At 38.1% G+C, this 18,640-nt stretch overlaps 1 protein-coding gene and 2 long non-coding RNA genes across 5 annotated transcripts in view; 2 read left to right on the plus strand and 1 right to left on the minus strand.

Moving 5' to 3' along the window:
• Positions 1-18,640, plus strand: part of LOC105150339 (uncharacterized) — a 35,375-nt gene that overhangs the window by 10,090 nt on the left and 6,645 nt on the right. For 2 of the 3 annotated variants that reach the window (XM_011063353.2, XM_087411569.1), the window contains exon 2: positions 3,556-5,554. In XM_011063353.2, the coding sequence (XP_011061655.1) occupies positions 4,500-5,554 (1,055 nt within the window). In that variant the 5' untranslated portion in view covers positions 3,556-4,499. Of the gene's footprint in view, positions 1-2,109; positions 2,191-3,555; positions 5,555-18,640 lie in introns of those variants that run through there. The other variant, XM_087411568.1, reaches the window with a different exon arrangement.
• On the minus strand, positions 1,360-3,549 carry LOC147908100 (uncharacterized). Its single transcript, XR_015546811.1, has 2 exons — positions 3,402-3,549; positions 1,360-2,188 (listed from the first exon to the last, which is right to left on the minus strand). It is a non-coding gene; the product is annotated as an uncharacterized LOC147908100 (long non-coding RNA).
• On the plus strand, positions 15,845-18,638 carry LOC105150338 (uncharacterized). Its single transcript, XR_846703.2, has 3 exons — positions 15,845-16,110; positions 16,200-16,230; positions 16,671-18,638. It is a non-coding gene; the product is annotated as an uncharacterized LOC105150338 (long non-coding RNA).

Here is an 18,640-nt window from a genome sequence, read left to right on the forward strand (position 1 = left end):
GTAACAATATAAATTCAAATATCTAACATATTACGTTATTTTGCATTTTCTTGCAAATTCGCTGCAGAACCTTTTGCCAAATTCGATGTACATTCTCTGTGAATTGCATTTTACCGGAATCTTGCTCATCACGCGCACAGATATCGATGTGGCGATGCACTTTCTGCCGTGAACGGCAGGCTGGATGTCCGGAATGCGAGCGGAACCCGTTTCTATGAGTCAAGCCTGACTATTGACAACGGAAAGAGAAAGAGAGAGAGAGAGAGAGAGAGAGAGAGAGAGAGAGAGAGAGAGAGAGAGAGAGAGATGCTCGCGGCCCACGATAGCCGATCTTGCGGTTCTGGATCGTAGCACGCGATCCAGTGTATCGTGCGGTTAGCAAAGAATAAGAGAGAGAGAGGAGAGGAATTTGCGGGATCGAATCATGTTACGCCACAAAGATTGCTTTCGATAAAGACTCAGGATACCGTGACGACGAGAAAAACGAGATGCACGTAGGACCACATTTAACGTGTAATTGGTTTATGAATGACGAATAATAAATAACTGATTTTATACATACGAAGAGAAATGTTTTTTTACAACTAGGATAGCACAGACTTGGTCTTTTACATTCTATGTCTGCAGAGCGTGGAAGAAAGTGATTAGTTGTCACATAAATTTGAGTTAGAACAAAGCGAAGAAAGCTTCCAAGTAGATTTGAAGATAACGCAGCAATGAGAGGAACGGAAAATAATTTTGCATCTTAATTTTGTTACTTCGTGGAAATTCTATTAAAGATAAAAAGTGTCTGAACGAACACGAAATTTACGTGCTTGCTTTAAATTATGATGACGTATTCTGAAATTCATTGACATTCTTTAGTAACGATCGGTGTATGCTCGAATTCCTTCTCTACGAATAATTTTTGAAACCTCGTAAAATAAGACAGAATAAATACGTAACTTCGAAACAGTTTTCGTAATGTACATAAACTTCTCGATTGGAAATTAATGTTGATTTTTTGACAAGTGACCGAAATATACAACGTTGATCTAGCATCGCGAAAAGTTGCGGGAAGCAAGCAAATCGATCGTGGTTCCTTGACATTCGCGTTTCGGAAAACAATTGTTCCGTTCTCCAGGTATTTCGGAGTGACATAGGAAATACTAAAACATTTTTTATACGAGCAGGATGGAAATGAAATCCACACGATAAACATGTTTTTGCGACATGTAGGCATTGCGGTGTCAAGTTACAATCGAGTCCATCGATCCGGAATGACAGTCCGTTCGTGGCTCTCAGCAATAACATATTCAATAAAGCATACATACCGGCCATTTAATCGTTGCGTCGCATGAAATGGACATGACAATGAAGTTTATTCTTTTTTTCAGGTGTTAATATTTATTTAATTTAATACGTATTGATACGTGAAGAGAAAGTTGCAATAATTACTTTAATGAAATGTGACAATCGAGTTTGAAAATTAAAATTTTAATAATATAAAAGTGTGAAAGAGTCTCTTAATTGAGTCGAACGTCAGTTTGAAAGAGAAATTATTTACTGAAATTATCTATTAACAAAATTATTTATTATATTTAATTATGTAACCTTTGATGCACATTAATTTAAGAATTATTTCCGCATGATGATATTCTAATTAATAGAATTATCTCACATAAAATACACAGGAGAATTTCTAATTGTAATTACATTCTAGATGACTCTATGCCGTTAGGTAAGCGCAGAGACGAGTTCGCGTGACCCGCTCGTGCCGAGTGAGAGGAAGAGAAATGTATGAACAACGTGCTCCTCCCTCCCCTCTCTCTCTCTCTCTTTCTGAGAGACTGTGTACGTGGTCGTAGAAAGTGATGATAACACGAGTAAGGGTAAATGAAGTATCGATGCGATTGTCCCAAGCATTGACGTCGCTAGATCAACCAGTTTTCTCACAATTTGTTTCTCTCGCGATTGCAGACAATTTGTCTTTGGATTCTTCACGATCAGATATTCCGCCTCTCAACCACATGCCACTTCGCGATGCGACTTTTTCGCAAGTGCAGCCGTGTGCTCGCTGCTAAAGGTCATCGTTTGCCCGCTAAGTGTTACGTGTACCACGATCTTTCTAATTACGCTGCTGCGTCCTCGCCATGAAGCTCCCAATCCTCAACATACGCCGTTCCACTGAGCACATTTTGCTTGAGATCTGTACGGAACATTGAAAATTTTACACGGTTATTTTTTTCAATAATAGAATGGATTTTGCAGATTACACTGCCCGAGCGTGTAAAAAGTGATCATGTATTATTTAATATATATTAAATTATTATTTAGTTTTCTGTGTAAAAATGACACTATATTATGTGTTTAAATATGTAAATCCATATTTCTGTGTAATACAATATTTAGACAATTAATTGTTAAATAGTCTGAAGAAATTATCGATGTAATAATCTACTATCGTACTATCCGAACAATTAATTTTATGATGATATACAAAGATATACTGAGTGTATCTGAAATAACGCCCACTAATCATGCAGAGCTATTTCTAATAAAAACTGAGTCGAAAAATCCTGTACCATTTTGTAATTGTAATAATTAACGAGATATTAGTTTCGAAAGATTGCCGAATAAAATTGATGTACAAGATAATTTTAAGATATCTTTCCCTGTTCTTTGTGAAATATATTTTAAAGATGTTTCTTAAAGAATTCTTAAGGTATCTTAAAGTGTGTAAATACGTTGATTTTAGACATTTTGCTCATTAGGTAACTAAAAAAAGATATTGCGAAAATTGCAAAATGGTAGAGAACTTTTCGACTCAATTTTTTTATTAGGAATAAGATTATATGATTAGTGGGCGTTATTTCAGATACATCCTGTATATATATATATATATAGTATATATATATGTGCAAAGAAAAGTGCTCTAAATCAAGAAAATTACATCTTAAAAAGATACATTCACGGTTTGCTCGAAATCGTAAACAAGTTGGAATTACAAAACAAACGTTAAGTGTCGAAGAGCTTTTACGCTTTGATTGAGAAACGCTTGCAAAAACCACGACTAATTTCGATTCCTTTTCACGTTACATTCTGTGTTAGTAGCGACGGTCGCGCTTTAAAGCGCTCCGTCACGATGCAACTGGCATGCAGTCCGTTAAAACGAAGCTATTCTCTTCTCGTTTGTATTCGAGAGATGTGTCACCTACTTTACTTCTTGCTGTAATATATAACAATCCGTTTACAATTTCCATTCAATGATGCTTTTAAGCTAATAATATGAGTAGTCATGTACCTGTACATACTTTCTTATCAAAGCTGTGTGAAATTTTTTTTAATTCCATCTTGTTTGAAAAAGAATTCACCACGTATGATCAGTCGTATACTTTGGCTTGCGCGAAGCTCACAGATACCGAGGAAGGAAGAGAAAGACGTCCGTTTTCTTCGTTGTTGGTCAGGATATAGATTATATCCCGTATCTATCCTTCTTTTTATGGTCCGACTATTCCGACCGACAGCGGAGAGTGAACAGTCAGTCCATTAATTATTTTCTCCGACCTGTTGCAGAGGCACCGCCGGCACCATCTCGGAAGCCATGCCTGCTGACGAGTTCGTGCGTATCCAACGAGAAGACGGTGGTAGAAAACCAAGCTTGCAGCCGCCTTAACGCACTGATCGACTGATTGCGTCGTCGTTGATAAAGAAGGAGAAAGAGAAAGACGAAGACCTTTCGATCGACCTAATCATGCCCTTAGCGAACTCGCTCCACTGCCCGTTGTCGTTGTATAGTTCCACGCTGTGAACCCGATATGTGAGAGTCGCCGCCGCCGTCTGGTGGATGCCATCGCCATGGTGGAGCAACTGGTGTGCAGCAATTCGCTGAGTCCGGGAACGTAACGTTCAAACGAGCCTCAAGTTCATGCATATTCCTTCTATCTTTAAGGAATTAATTCCAATCGGGACGAACGAAAGGTGACTCCGGCTAGAAAACTAACAAATGACCTTTATGTATTTAGAATAAAGAAGATCCGAATTTAAAGAGCGATTAATTTTACTACGAGTTTCAAGAAAGCAAAAATGAAATTAGAATTTAAAATCGATGAATTGCACATCAATTCACAGACTTAGTGTAGCTTCGAAGTTTAGAAATTTAATCATTTATACAAAACATTTCGCGTAGTGTGAAAAGAGAAGTGATATTGTTCATCACGAAGAATCTAAACTGAAGAGAATTGAATTAAACGTGTTATATGTTTATGTGATTTGGAAACTCTTTTGATAGACAATTAGTTTTCATCGTGAGACATTCAACGTGATGAAGAAAAAAAGTGACATCCTGTAATATGACGAATTTAGTATGAAGAAGATGAAAGTTAACATCAACGTGCTATGACACGGTGGATTTGGTGCAATTCAGTATTCCGTTCCGTCACGAGATCGCCATGTAAGGATTACAGCATCAGGAGAAAAGAGAAGAAGCCTCACTCCGCGTGACACCAGTGTGTCGAGTAATGCTGAAACACATCCTGACGGGGCAGCCGTCGTCAACGGGCTCCAGGCATCATCACAATGATTATCAGACGAGCTCGGGCTCGTTGCACGGCGGGCACCACCATCACCACTTACACAACAGCTCGCTGCACCAGGATCAGCAACAGCAGCAACAGCCGCAGTCGCAGCAACAACCGCAGCAGCAACAGCACCATCATCATCATCACTACACCGGAAGCACCGGGACACGCAGTGGTGTCACCGGGCATCGCGGTAACAATAGCGGAATCGACGTGTACGATTCCGTGGCGAGACCGACGGCGACGACGGTGTCGAACGCGCATCAATCGGCGACGACTCCTTCATCGACACATCGGCATCCGCTGAACCATTCTCAGCTGAGCGTGAACAATTTGTCACAACGCCTGAACCATTCGCACGCGCTTAACGTATCAACTCTGTCAACCTCTAAGCATTCGGTTAACAGCGTTAGTCCGGTCGGCGGCGTCCATGGTAATAATGGTGGCGGTAACAACAATAATAATCATAACGTCTCAGCAAGTCAGTTGGGCCACACCGTAATCTCGCAAACGAATGTCTCGCATCAGGAGAGGCCAAAAGCGAACGGCGGCTTCGATATCTCCAGGCTGTCGCGATTGCCGAGTCAGACTACACCGTCACCCGCGCCTGCCACATCTGCACTTCCTGTCGTAGCCAGCCAAGTAGCTGGTGGGCCGACGGTGATACCCCTCAATGCCTCCTGGTCTTCGTCCCTATCCAGGAATCTCCATCGGAGTGATGCGGCTGGCGTGAAGGAGATGCTAACGAGCCTTGGACTGCTCTGTCTGGTATCCCTACTTTTAGCTCTCCTCTCGGTCATCTTCCTACTGAAGATCTCGCCGCTCACTGTCACGTCTAACAGCCTTATCAGCCCGGAGGAATTTGTGATCGTCTACGAGGTCACCTTGGCGTTATGCGCCCTCGCCCTGTCCCTCAATCTCTGTTGCCTGCTGGTCTGCGCTATACAGTTCCTTTTCGCGGTGAAGCTCGTCAAGACCTCGTATCAGGGTCACCGGTAAGTTGATCAAAATCATTTTTTTTTTTTTCGATATTCGTTAAATCTCGGAATAGTTAAAATTAGGATTAGAGAATAATCGCTCTCTTTTTCTATTACTCTGTTATTATTTTCATCTGACATATCTCGACATTAAAAATGACGTGATAAAAAGGCTTTAATAAGGCTTCTGAAAGAAAGAATTCTGGCTGTTAACGGGTTTATCGCGAGATCAATGAATTTGATGACTAATGAACGACATGAAAAGGACCGATACGAGGCCAATGCGCCAGCCTTGACACGTTGGAATTCAGTTTAATTATTTTTAAGCTCTAATGGGAACCGCGTGACTCCATGCGGGCAAGCCGAGATCCTTAATTAATTAACGTAGTAAGAGAAGGCGATATTCTCTGCGCGTTCAACGGCGACCGACTGATTCGGAACGATCGGCGCGCAATAACATCCCATCGTTTCTGTCGTGACCTCTGGGCCCAGTACGATGTTACGAAACGTTTAAAGATCGACTCACACTTGTGCCATATAATCTGATGTTTGCAAATTGCAAGATCAAGGTCTTTCTACCTATATTTTGTGTTAACTGTTTACTAATATTATCATTTATTATGTGACATTACGCAATAATAATATATAATTGATTATAGAAATTCTCAAATTTGATGATTTAATTAAACCCTATAATAATTGATCTAGAAAAAACTGATCTTGAGAAAAAAATTAAAGATTATTATAAATATGTCGTGCTTTTTTTTTTTAATTAAAGATTGATGTTTGTATAGGTAAATACGATGCGTGAAAGGATTTACAGTTAGTTTTGGAATATGACGATCGCTATGATCGGTGTGTTTCGGCCTTAACACGTGTTATGTCTGTTAAGGTTTTTATCGGTATCTTTACGTGCCGGCATCGAAACGTCGTGTCGCGTCGAGGAAAATTTCGGTCCTTTATTACGCTGGTAAAAGGGTACGCATCTTACTCCTTCGTAATCCTACTTAAGACGCGTAATAAACGGTTTGTGGTTTTGACTCAGCACATTGCAAATAGCGCCGATATCTTAGCTAATAACCGCAATCTGCGAAAAAGGAAAGACGAGGATAAAGTCTTTTTATCGAAGAGTATTGCTGCTGTTGCTGTTACTTGAATATTATTTTTGATATCCGTGCAAAATTATGCAAACCACGCCAATTTTATACGAATCACAGAATGCGACGCGATCGGGCGTTTTATTTTTCTTTCTTTTTTATTTATATTGTGATTGTTAAAATTTTTGTCGGTAATTTTATTTGCATTTGAGAGATTAGAACTACAAATATTTAAAAATAAAATAGAAAGCTGACTACTAAATTAGCTAGAATTTATTTAGCTAATTCTGATTTGAAGATTCAAATGCTTGAATTGAACAGAAACAAGTGAAAGATTTTTGCAGATTTAATTGTTAAACAAATTTTAATGTTCAATCTTAAGATTTCTTAAAGATATGGATTTTTAAAACGTTGAATATTAAAATTTATTCAATAATCGAATCTGCAAAGATTTCTTCGCGTCCTACTTTGTATTGTTAAACGTTTCGATCTTTAAATCGAAAGTAGCTAAATCAGTTCTAATTAATTTAATAATCAGCTTTCTATTTTATTTAGTGTTTTAAGTGTTAATTAAATAAGAAAATAAGCGAGATCAGATATGCAAAAAATTTGATCCTGCAACATCCTGCGAACTTTGCACGAATAGCATGTAATAGCGACTGGTAATTACAGAGGAAGCGATAGGACTTATATAATAATAGGATCTATAATTCAAGGATACCACATCGAGTTCCTTATTCAAAGAGAATTCTTCCCGCGGGATCAAGGGAAAGCGATTTACGTGAATCGAGGCCGTTCGCGGGTATTTTCAAGTTTCCTTCTCATACGATCTCACGTCACCGACATCCACGATCAAGATCGTCCTTACGCGTCGGGATGAAATGGGTTCCCACTCATCCATGCGTGCCCCATCCGTGTACGCACTCGAATATACTCGTACACACAGGTGGATCTCGTATCCAACGCACAGGGATCGGCGGCGTCCTCGACGAGATATATCAGTGTCTTAACCGTGCGAGCGTTTCTTCTCACGGAGAGAGGCGCAAAAATTCACCTTCGTGTTCGCGCGTGTGTGCGTGTGTGCGTGTGTAGTATGCTCGCACGAAATTGCACACGAGAATCAGAGCGAAACGCAAACGCAGTAGATCGTAATGTCGCATCACCACCCCGAAATTATCCTCGTTAAAGAAACGTGTTGATGCGATCGCTCTCGAAGCGATCTCTCCTGAAGCGTGACTTCTTTTCCTGGGTACATCGGACACGAGCACCTACGTTGGCTGCTGTCGCAACAATACTTCGTAGACGAGGATGTAAAAATAGGATGTAAATATAGGAATATCTCACAGAAGGGAATGCACGTTTTTTTTTTAAATATAATAATATTGTTAATATTTTTTTTACCGAAAATTAATACTGAACATTTAAAAGTGTGGTTTACTTCATTGATGCTTGTGGTATATTTTTACTTGGTGTATTTGCTTTATACTTAATATTCATGTTGTGTGTACTGTTTATCGTGGTATTTGAAAGAAAATGTTCATTTTAGAAATTATTCCACAATCTTACTCTGATAATCTCGAAATAATCTTACTCTGATCTTTCGATTCGTTTGATTTTATTATTTCTTTTTTTTTTTATTGATCTGTTAATTGGCAAAAACGTTTACACGGGATGAACTATCAAAAATATTATAATGAACGCGTACGCAGTAATGGAATGCGTAAGAATTCATTTCGCCGCAGCGGAAAAGGACGAGGAAATCCCGAGTTGGTAAAGTCGTAGAGCAGGTAGATGGCCGTTAATGACCGCCTTGAGAATGAATAAGGAAAACAAAAAGAGTGCAGGAACGTACAGGATAACTCCTCTTATTTCTCTTGCGGTTTCTACCTACAGTATTGCGCTTTTCATTGTTAGAAATGTCCAAATAGACTGGTTTAAGCGTTCTTGTCCGTTACTTATACAAGTATGGATACAAAGATTATTTTTTTTTTAGGCATTTTCTTTTTAAATTCATTATAATTATAACTGTGTGTAACAATATTGCTATATAAATGTATTTACATGATGCATCTTTGCAGAAGACCGGATATGTTTCCTTGTCTAGTTGTCTCAAGTATTTTATTTAAACATGACGGATACTTCCTTCTTATACCATCGTCGATCTCGTCTCTTCCACTTTCCAATTTCTTAGGGAAAGATTGTATGCTTACAAAGGCCTTATAAAACCTAAGAATTTCAAAGAAAATCTCAGTTAAGACGGAAATTCTTCGGATAACTGTGATCGAACGGTTGGGATCTTCTCCGAAAATATTTACACACTAACAGAGACATAGTTTGTTCCGAGAAGACAAAACCTGTTTTAATTGAGTTTCTTCATCAACAACATTTAAAATCTTTATTAACTTTTGAGATTATAATTTCTTTATTGACTTTTTAATCTAAGAAAATTTTTTGATTAATTTGTTTCAATATAGGAATATGTATGTCTCTAATGTAAATAATTGTAAACATTTTTTAAATATATGAATTTTTTAAAAATATTTATAAAATATAAATATAATAAATAAATTATTAATAAGTATTAATAAATAATAGTCTTTATAAGAAACTTATAAATTATAGAATATATCAAAATATTAGAAAGTTACTTTGTTTTCAACTATGTAATTGATTTAAATTTCCTTCGAAATGTGAAGTATAAAATGGCAAAATCTTTCGAGATTTGAAGAATTTTTGTAATCGAGCTTTTCGTGAGTCAATATATGCAAATTACAAAATATATAGGAGAAATTTTTTTTTATCCTCACGATATCATGTATATATACGTACTAAAAATTATATTATAATGTGGAAACTTTTTGTTTTCTGAGGATCAGCGAAAGCGACAGACAGATACATGCGGACGGAAGACTGATAAAGTGTAGCAACGCTTGTATGCATAATAAACCGAATGTAGGTGACGGGTTAACGGCTTCTTTCTAAACAATGTTCTGTGCCAACTGATAAGTGCAACCAACGATCGATCAGAGCACATGCTATTTTTGTCTTGCACTATCACGAAACCTTATAGCTGTATAACCCTACCACTATGCTTGGGCTCATGAAAGAATAATCAACTGCAGCTCTCGAATATAGGTGAATAGGAATTCACAAACAATCGTCGGAAGCAACACAAACATTTTTTTTTCAATATATTTTTCAACGGAGAACAAAAAACTAAGTTTAACTAAAGTCTGATTAATATAAGATTCTAAAACTTTTAATAGTCAAAATTTATATATATGAATGCAAAATTGTGTAAATTTTTGAAAATATTATGTTACTAAAATTTAAAAAATTTACTGAGACAATGACATAAAGTAAATCTTAAGTTAAGTACTTTACTCTTTCTTTTTTCACACTTTAATATTATCATATTCTTATATTTTTCGTAGACTGTAAAAAATTAACGTACGCCGCTTTGATCAACGATCGTTCGGAATTAGCTCTAGTCTTCGAGTTTGGTTTTCGTCATTCTCAGCGTAAATGCTTTGGTTGGGAAACCTATACCGAGAAATCTGATCACGGCTGCTAAACAAATACAAACAGACGTTGATATGTTCCTGCCATAAAAATTAGTCGGGTGCCATATACTAATTTGATCAAAGTACATTAGCTATTTGCTTTTAAGCTGTATTTGTTAATAGAAACAAATAACATTAAAATTGTTTTATCTTTTCATTTAATTTCAATAATATATAATATATTCAGTATCTCTTAAATTAGAAAGCTGGATCGATCATTAGTAATTGCTACATAAACATGTCTCTTTAGCAAGATTGTTTAGAACATTTTGATAATTTGGGTCACAGAAATAAGACGTATAGTATAATAGAATTCATTGCTCTTATTTTAATTATAAGCTTATTTTTTTCGTCGCGTGTTAAAAAATTTCTTTGCATGCAGAATAAGAACAATGACCTAGAGATAAAATAACGTAAAGGAGAGATTGCAATGTTGCTCGAAATACAAAGTTTTTTTTTATCCGCGAATAGCCTTAGAATTTTCAGCAAAGATTAAAGTTCATTTGAAGTCAGTCAAAATTGGGTTTGCTGATTCGGTTCTTTACTTCTTTCTATCTTTCTCTCTCCCTCTATCTCGTGCACGCGTTAGTTACGGCATAAGTGCGTCAACTTGGAAAGAGGCTCCGAAAATCTGCGTACACATAGCCGAAATACGAATGACAAATTTTTCTGGAATCTTCACGCATTCCTCACAACGTTCATCGATGGCGTATCAAACAAGAGATCGCTGAAATTCGCCCACCGTTTGGGAAATCTTATTTTCTAAATTTCTTGGAGTGAAAAGTCACTCTAAATGTTCATGAAAATATCCACTAATCAAAGTGGAGCAAAATTTCACTTTTCAAAAGAATGAAATTGTTCACTCTTCATTTGGATTTATTCTTCAACTCTAAAAAGAGTGACTTTTCGAGGAGAGAGGATATTTTGTAACCTAATCATAAAGTCGCAAGCATTTTTTGACTAAGTCTTGAAATCTTTAAATACTTTACCTGTACAGGAGTACAAATATATTAAAGATTGAAGACATTTCAATTTCAATTTATTACATTTGATTAACATTTTCAATAGAAATTAATTTCTTTTATTATCCTAAAGTACCTATACAAAATACCTTAACCTGTGTTCGTATCCTTTTGATTTCTATTTATGTACAAATATATGTAACAGTCTTACCTCTGATAGATCCCGAGTTTGTCAAACACTTGACATTGTTCATACATTCAAAACAACTAAACGTAACAATTGGCAATTATAAACGACACTTGTACGAAAACAAAAAGCGTTAAACATGATTTCTGCACTTTTTGGTGTAAAGTTTAGAGCGTTAACAATTTCACTTTAAAAATAAGAGCGAAACTTTCCACTTTTTGTCTTAGTGTGAAAGAATTCACTTCATTAAAGTGAATACTTCCTCCACGTAGAGTGAACTGGTCAGTGACTCCAGGATTGAAAATTTTATTCCAAAAAATTTAGAGAGTATCTGCGGTAACAAGAACATTCCTTAGACATGTATAACATACAGCTCGCTCTGATTCCCTCGATTCTCCGAACGGCATGGCGCAGCGCGACGTCTGGCTTATGTCCCATCAGCTTATGTCTTCGACATAAGCCGTCTCCGGCTTCGGCCTCAGCGTAGCAGTGTTATTTGGCTCTTCTCAAGTACTACTACTTGGCATTCCACGCCCTCGGATCTCTGGATCCTGTCTTATCGTGCCTCGTTTCGGCCGTTCTCTCCTCGCGGGAGACATCCTCGAGTTTAGGAGCATGTATGAGGCGGAGAATAAATTTGGCAGCGAAATGAAGTCACGAGTACCTGTACGTCGTGAGAGGTAAAGGGAAGCAGGCCCAGAACGATTGGTTTTGACATATTTATTAAATCGTTACGTGTAAAATGTCGTTTTATGCCTTTCTCAATGACTTTCAGGTAATACCAGAAGAATCGAAAAATATACGCAATTGAAAAACTTCCGTCATGTTCTTTACGTTTCTCGTGGCGAAAGGCTATTTACATATGCATAATGTTATTTTGACTAATTTAAACATGGAGAATATAAAGGTGAGAGGCATCGAGAATAAGAAATACGTTCTTAGCTTTTTAACCTGAGATAAGGCATCTGGATTATGCCAAACTGTGAGATTTTGATCTTCCGTAGGCTTCCGAACAGCTTTTGGAATCTGCACGGTCCTGTTTCTCGGAACTGTCCTCTCCAAAATACCGATGAACGCATACATTTCGCGTTCAAACACTTGGCGAGATACGTGCCGTTTACCCACAATATCTTGGCAAAATACAGTACGTTGAGAGAAGCGATTATTCGCACCGTCAACATCGTCTAAGTGGCGTACACTTGAGTTAATTAATGCAGTTCGATGCAATCTCGCCGCGAATGGAAAGAACTCAGTAAAGTAAATCTTAACTGCGTTATACTTTTATAAATAAATCATTTTTCTTGTAATACACAAGTATTTCGAGCACGCAATGTTTCTTACCATTTTTACGCGTTTCCGCGTTTAATAATCATAAGAAAAGAAAAGATTATCGTCATTATCGATACCGATCGATCAGCGTAATATCGTTCGTTTAAAGACGAATCGATCAGCCGATTGCTGATCACGTACGCACGGGAATACGATATCCTCGTCTATGAACAGCCTACGAAGATCGACGTGTACCGATGACGCCGACCGCGGCAAGTGACGACGACAAGCAATCGGTCACGCTGTCACTTTGATGTGTTGCGCAGCCAACAATGTCCGATGAGATGGTGCCGGGCTGGCCGGCGCGAACAGGTGCAACACGGAGGTGGATCGGGAGGCCGTAACGGTTGTCGCCCCGGTACAAAGTCGCGGCGAGGAACGGCGCGGCGAGGGCACCCTCAATTTCGTTCGAGGGGCCCCTGGGCCCAGGGGCCTTCGTCGTTAAGTCTCTTCTTCCCAGTATCGGCCTGGCACACCGAGGAGATAGGAAATTCCGCGGGCACGTTGGGATGCCTTCGGTAAACTTTTTTTCGACCGCGACACGGATTACAGACACCTGTCGGCAAGAGGATGCAAGAAGCGCAGATCATGAGGAGAGGGAGGGAGAGAGGGGGAGAGAGAGAGAGAGAGAGAGACTAAGGAAAAGGACGATGGGAAAAGGAGGGAGAAATGATCGCGGCTGTAAAGCGAGCGCGCGTGTATGATCCATCATCCGCGGCGGAGCCGTGTGATCAGCGTATGATCCATCATCCGGTAACCGCTCGCATCCGCGACCACGGCGAATGCCGATGCCGCAAAGCTATGCGGATGTAACCGGCCGATGATCCGCCACGACCACTCAAGATCTACTTAGACCCAGAACGGTAATCGAATTCTACATTTGTAATCGAGAAGAGTAACTTGTTCTCAACATTTCGATATTGGCAAGTGATGCGTGAAGGAACACTTCAAGTTCTAGAGAGACGACTTGCTTACATTGATGAAAAATAGCAAATTTTAATAAATATTTGTGTGTGTTTGAGAATAGATTTAAATCAATATTTATTTATTTGATACAAAAAAAAAATCATTAATTGGATTCAACTATCTTGTTGTTATTGAGTGGTATAAAATATTTATTTACCGTCGTCGAGTAAATGTTTATTATTCAAAGAAATATGTATTAAGATTTAGTAAATGTTTTTCGGTGTAGAATGAAAAAAAAAAAGGAAACATCCGCGAGAGAGAACGAAAGAAACGTTTCTTTTTATAAACACCGTGCTTTTGCGTGCCGTTTAGGCACATAGCTTCGTGCAATCGTACGTTACGGTACCGTGATTTTCATACAACGCGCACAAAACAGTTCTAATTACAGTGCACGAATCTGGGGATGATGTCATCTCGTTCGCAGAGATTGGAGTAACGGCACGCAGTTGCAGCTCCGACTTCGGTTCCGCGCGCGACTTCCGTGTCCAGAGAGACCGGAAGTGCATAGAGCAGCTGCAACAACCGCGACGTGCACCGTCGCTTAGTCACGTGGTCCGCGGCGAGCCGTATAAAAGGCAACGAGGAAGGGCCTTCGATCATCGTGACACGCTCGTATGCACGTGGGTACGTTGCATCGTGTCGTTCTACGGAATACGCGCATGAATGCGTATCGGACCGCGATTGGGTGTTCCGCCTGTAGCATCGTTCCACAAGTTTAACCGTTTCGCAACAGATTACACGCGCCTCTTCCTGTAATGGCCAGGTTTGCGCGCGAGCGCTCGCGTTACGTACGCACGCACACACCGTCACACACGCTTGTGCGTGAAGGCGCACGGTTCACTTGAAGAGATGATCGTCCCACGAGGAACGACTTGCCTTTGATTCCACGAGAAACTAGACTGACGCGGGAAGATACGACGCGTTTATGTCTCGGGAGGGCTACAAGAACTCTAGTCTAAAAGAAAAATGTTTTCCGGAGAGCAAGTATTGTGCCCTGCGCAAATATTTCTTCCATTTGTGCGCGCGCAGGACTTCATGGAAGAAATATCTGGAACAACAATCGATATTAAATATTAGAAATAAGAAAGTGGTAACGCACAAATATGTCTTACATCTTATTTGTATCCATTGTGCGTTACGTTTAATCTATATTAGTTTTTTATTTAAAAAATTTTTAATACATATTTATTTCTAGTATTTCTTCCATTGTGTGCAGGATCTAACTTTGCAGAATATATAAGATTTATCGTGTTTAATTTTATTTGTATGTTTACGCGCTTTTGTGCCTCGTGATGAATTCTACGTTCCACTGAGCTAGCAAGAACGACTGATTACAAGCGAATATTTATAGATGAATACGGACAAATGTATGGAGTCTCTTTCATTTGATCGAAAAGTGAAATACACATCCAGGCTTATTGAAACAAGTTTGTCCGTTTAAAATTCCTTTTTTTTCTCTCTCTCTGATGAATTCTATACAGTAAAATAAAATCAAGAGTTTAAACAACAGAGATATATATTGGTAGATCCGTTTAAAATTTGTTTGTTGAAATTAGATTCAAGCGTCAAACGCTCTCTCCGTGTCGTTATTCATACAGCATCACATTCATCGCGACTGGTCGCGAGAATTATCTCCTCGAAGCGGAGAGCGAGATTCCCACTCTAGAACGACATTCTCCAACTCGTTCAGCTCCGCCAATGAATGTAACGCGTTCACACGTGGACATGATTTTTCGCGCGGTCATTAAAAGCCATACCGCACCGGTCGCTGACTTTCTGGCAGTTGCGCTTAATTAATAAACTTCACCATTTTATAAACATCCGATCCACAGATATTTCAGTCCGATGGTGAATGTCTGCAGGTCAATGTTTCCAACTCACGCTTGCGCATGCGGGCGAATTCCGATTTCCGAGATCTACGCGATTGATCACCGGAGGAAACGCTAATTGCCGAAGAGAGGAGGCTCCGATGGAAGAAGTTAAATGAATATTAATTTTGATATTAATATCTCGGTTCATTTATCTAAAATATTTTCGTACTAATTGTAAATATATAAACATAATAAAAAATTATACAAAATTTATATATTTATTCTTATAATATAATATATTTAATATATATAATATATCTTATTTATATTTTAAATATTTTTATATATTTCTTATTCCATAACATGTAAATTTAACTTTAACTAACTCTTTATTTTTTTCTAATTCTGAGAATTGGAAAAAGATGAACCGAGATTGAAGTTAACCTACATTGATAGAAACGAGTAAGAGATATAACTCAACTACTTATAAAAACAACAATTTATCTGATGTATGCTTCCGTCGGCCTTGGTTTCATTGATCACAACACACACTTGAATATGATTCAATAAACTAGCAATGTAGCGGTTTGACAAAAAGTTGGAGGAAGAAGTTACGGTAGTCTGATGAAATAAAAAGCGCATTTCGCTGCAAGGACTAGGTGGGAATTTCTTATCTTGTCCGTTACATGGAGGATTTTCTAATGATACGGTTCGGTTACTATTGTAAATCATATGATAATTATTGTAGCGGTCGATACGGAGAATACGGAGAATACGGGGTAAGCAAATGGTCATGGCGTTTGTTACAAATTGCTTTCGTGCGAAAGATTTCCATTATGTAAAAGTAGTGCCAGGAATGTATAATCTTGTGCTCATCGCCGTGCTTAACAATGCCACTTAACAGTTAGCACGCACGAAAATGTTATGTAGACACGCCTTACTCTTTTGCTTTTGCAAAGAAGAAAATTGGAACTCTTACACGTTGCAGTTTGATGCTGCAGACAATAATTCCTTAACATCTCGCAACATTATCGTAGTGTTTTATTTCACTGGAATGTACAATTGATTTTTTAAACTAATGTTGAATTTGCCATTCCAAAAATATGTTACTTTTCTTAATAGTACATGATTATAACACAATACATGAAATTATCATAAATTTATTATCTTTAGTAACATTTACTAAGAACTAATCGGAATTAAACGTTACATTTACTAGATTACTCTACTCTTCCTTCATCATTTTAATGAAAGAGAAAAGTCTCCATTTGTCTGCTCGACTAGTACATAACGGGTAAAAGTTGCAGCCGTTGGCGCGTGATTTGTCACTCTCGGTGCTCCAGAATGACTCGCTTCTATCGGCACTTCAACAAAACCCCGTTGATCTTGCGCGTTAAGCAGGAAGACACGTTGCCTTTGGTTCGGCACGTTCATTCATGACTGGTAAGAGATGCACAAACGCGACGACAACGAGGGGACTAACAAAAGCGTTCGCGCCTATTCAACTTGGGCTCGTATAATTTCGCCGTACGCGGAAGAAAAGTAGAGGGGCACGAATGACGAACGTGTAGGTGTGAACGATACTCGCGGTTCGAATTCAAGAAGCCGAGAGATGAAGTCCGTAGGCAAAATGTTGCAAACGATTGTTAAAGCAAGAACATTTAACCGGTAATTTCGATATAGTCAAATTAAATTATGATAATAAAGATAAAAATTGATAATAGAAACGATTAAAAAAATGATGAAGAATATCCAAAAATATGATAAAAACTATTATGTATTATTAATGTCCAAATAATGAGGTAATTAATTATAAATTATTAAATGGTAATTCTTGTTGGTAAAAATATCATTTAGCGCAAATATTGTATTTCGTACAATTCACAATTTTGATGTAATTTCTTTCACACATTTAGAGCAATCCTTTCAGAAACGTGTTTCTTGGCACAGTTTTACGAATTTTCAACTGCATGTTTCAACTGCATCGCTTCTAAATAAACGTCATCTATAAGATGCAATGAAGAATTCCCACGCAGCCGTTGCTGCCGCCCTTTGAGGTCAACGATCTCTTTGGATATACGAGCGAGTCATGTGAAACGATTAGAACTACTATTGTTCAAGACTTCTAATATAGTGATAATTTATTTCTGGGAGTAAGCTACCGCGCGATAAATTATTGGAACTATAATTAAAGTTTAATGAAGACAGTTTCAATTACGTTTGTATTTGATATCTTCTTTTTATAAGAAAGTGTTTCAAAGAACGATTGGAAGATAAATGTAATATTTCATACTACAAGTTTATGTAAATTTAATTGTCCAACTGAAAGTTATTCTTCTTGTATTTTATTACATTTAAAATGAAATTAAGTTTCTCAAGAATTAAATTCCTTGTCTCAATAAATTTTAATTACACGCGATTATCGGCTCTCTTACTGTTAGATAATTTAAACCTCACTTGATCGCGTCGGGAACACACCGAGAACACAATTAATCCTAATTTGGTTGAGCTAACCCGAAAGGGTTAAAGACGGCTTTTAGCACCTTTATCATTACGTACACCTGGAGCAATATTGCAGCTGCCTAAGATGATTACGAGGACACACCTAACTACACTGTGGCATCGACGTATGAGAGATTAGTTGCATCACAAAAACGCTCACTAGTTTACGTCCGCGTTTACGTCGGTATCATAAATCCATTTGACACGCCTGACTCTCTTTCGATGGTAGGCTTAAACGCGGCGACAGAACGCCATGGCTGAAGACAAGAAAAAAAGCGTGGGTTATCTGTAGAGAGTGTATACCGTTATGCACCGATCGTATCGCTGCACTTTCGCGATTATGCAATATTTGCCGAGGAGCAGAGTATTTTGACTTACGGTCTCTGTAATCGAAAGACGAGAGGTACTCTAAAGGCATTCTCATTTTGAGTCTCCGATGAATCCTTTTATGACGACAAAAAAAAAACCGCAACAAATATGCGCATCGTTCAGTTAGTTGCGTGTTTGTTGAAGATTGAAAAAGTTTTAAATATATAAAGGAGAATCGACGTTTTTAAAATAATATAATCATGTAGCACTTTCCTCGATATGTTACAATTGAGTTGTAAAAATAATTATTTTATTTCTCTTTTATAAATATAAAATTTTATTAGGTGCGCAACTAAGTTCTCGCTGTTATTTTGATGA

Source organism: Acromyrmex echinatior, chromosome 11 (assembly GCF_024713525.1).
Source record: "Acromyrmex echinatior isolate Ae372 chromosome 11, ASM2471352v2, whole genome shotgun sequence".
Taxonomy (NCBI): Eukaryota; Metazoa; Arthropoda; class Insecta; order Hymenoptera; family Formicidae; genus Acromyrmex; species Acromyrmex echinatior.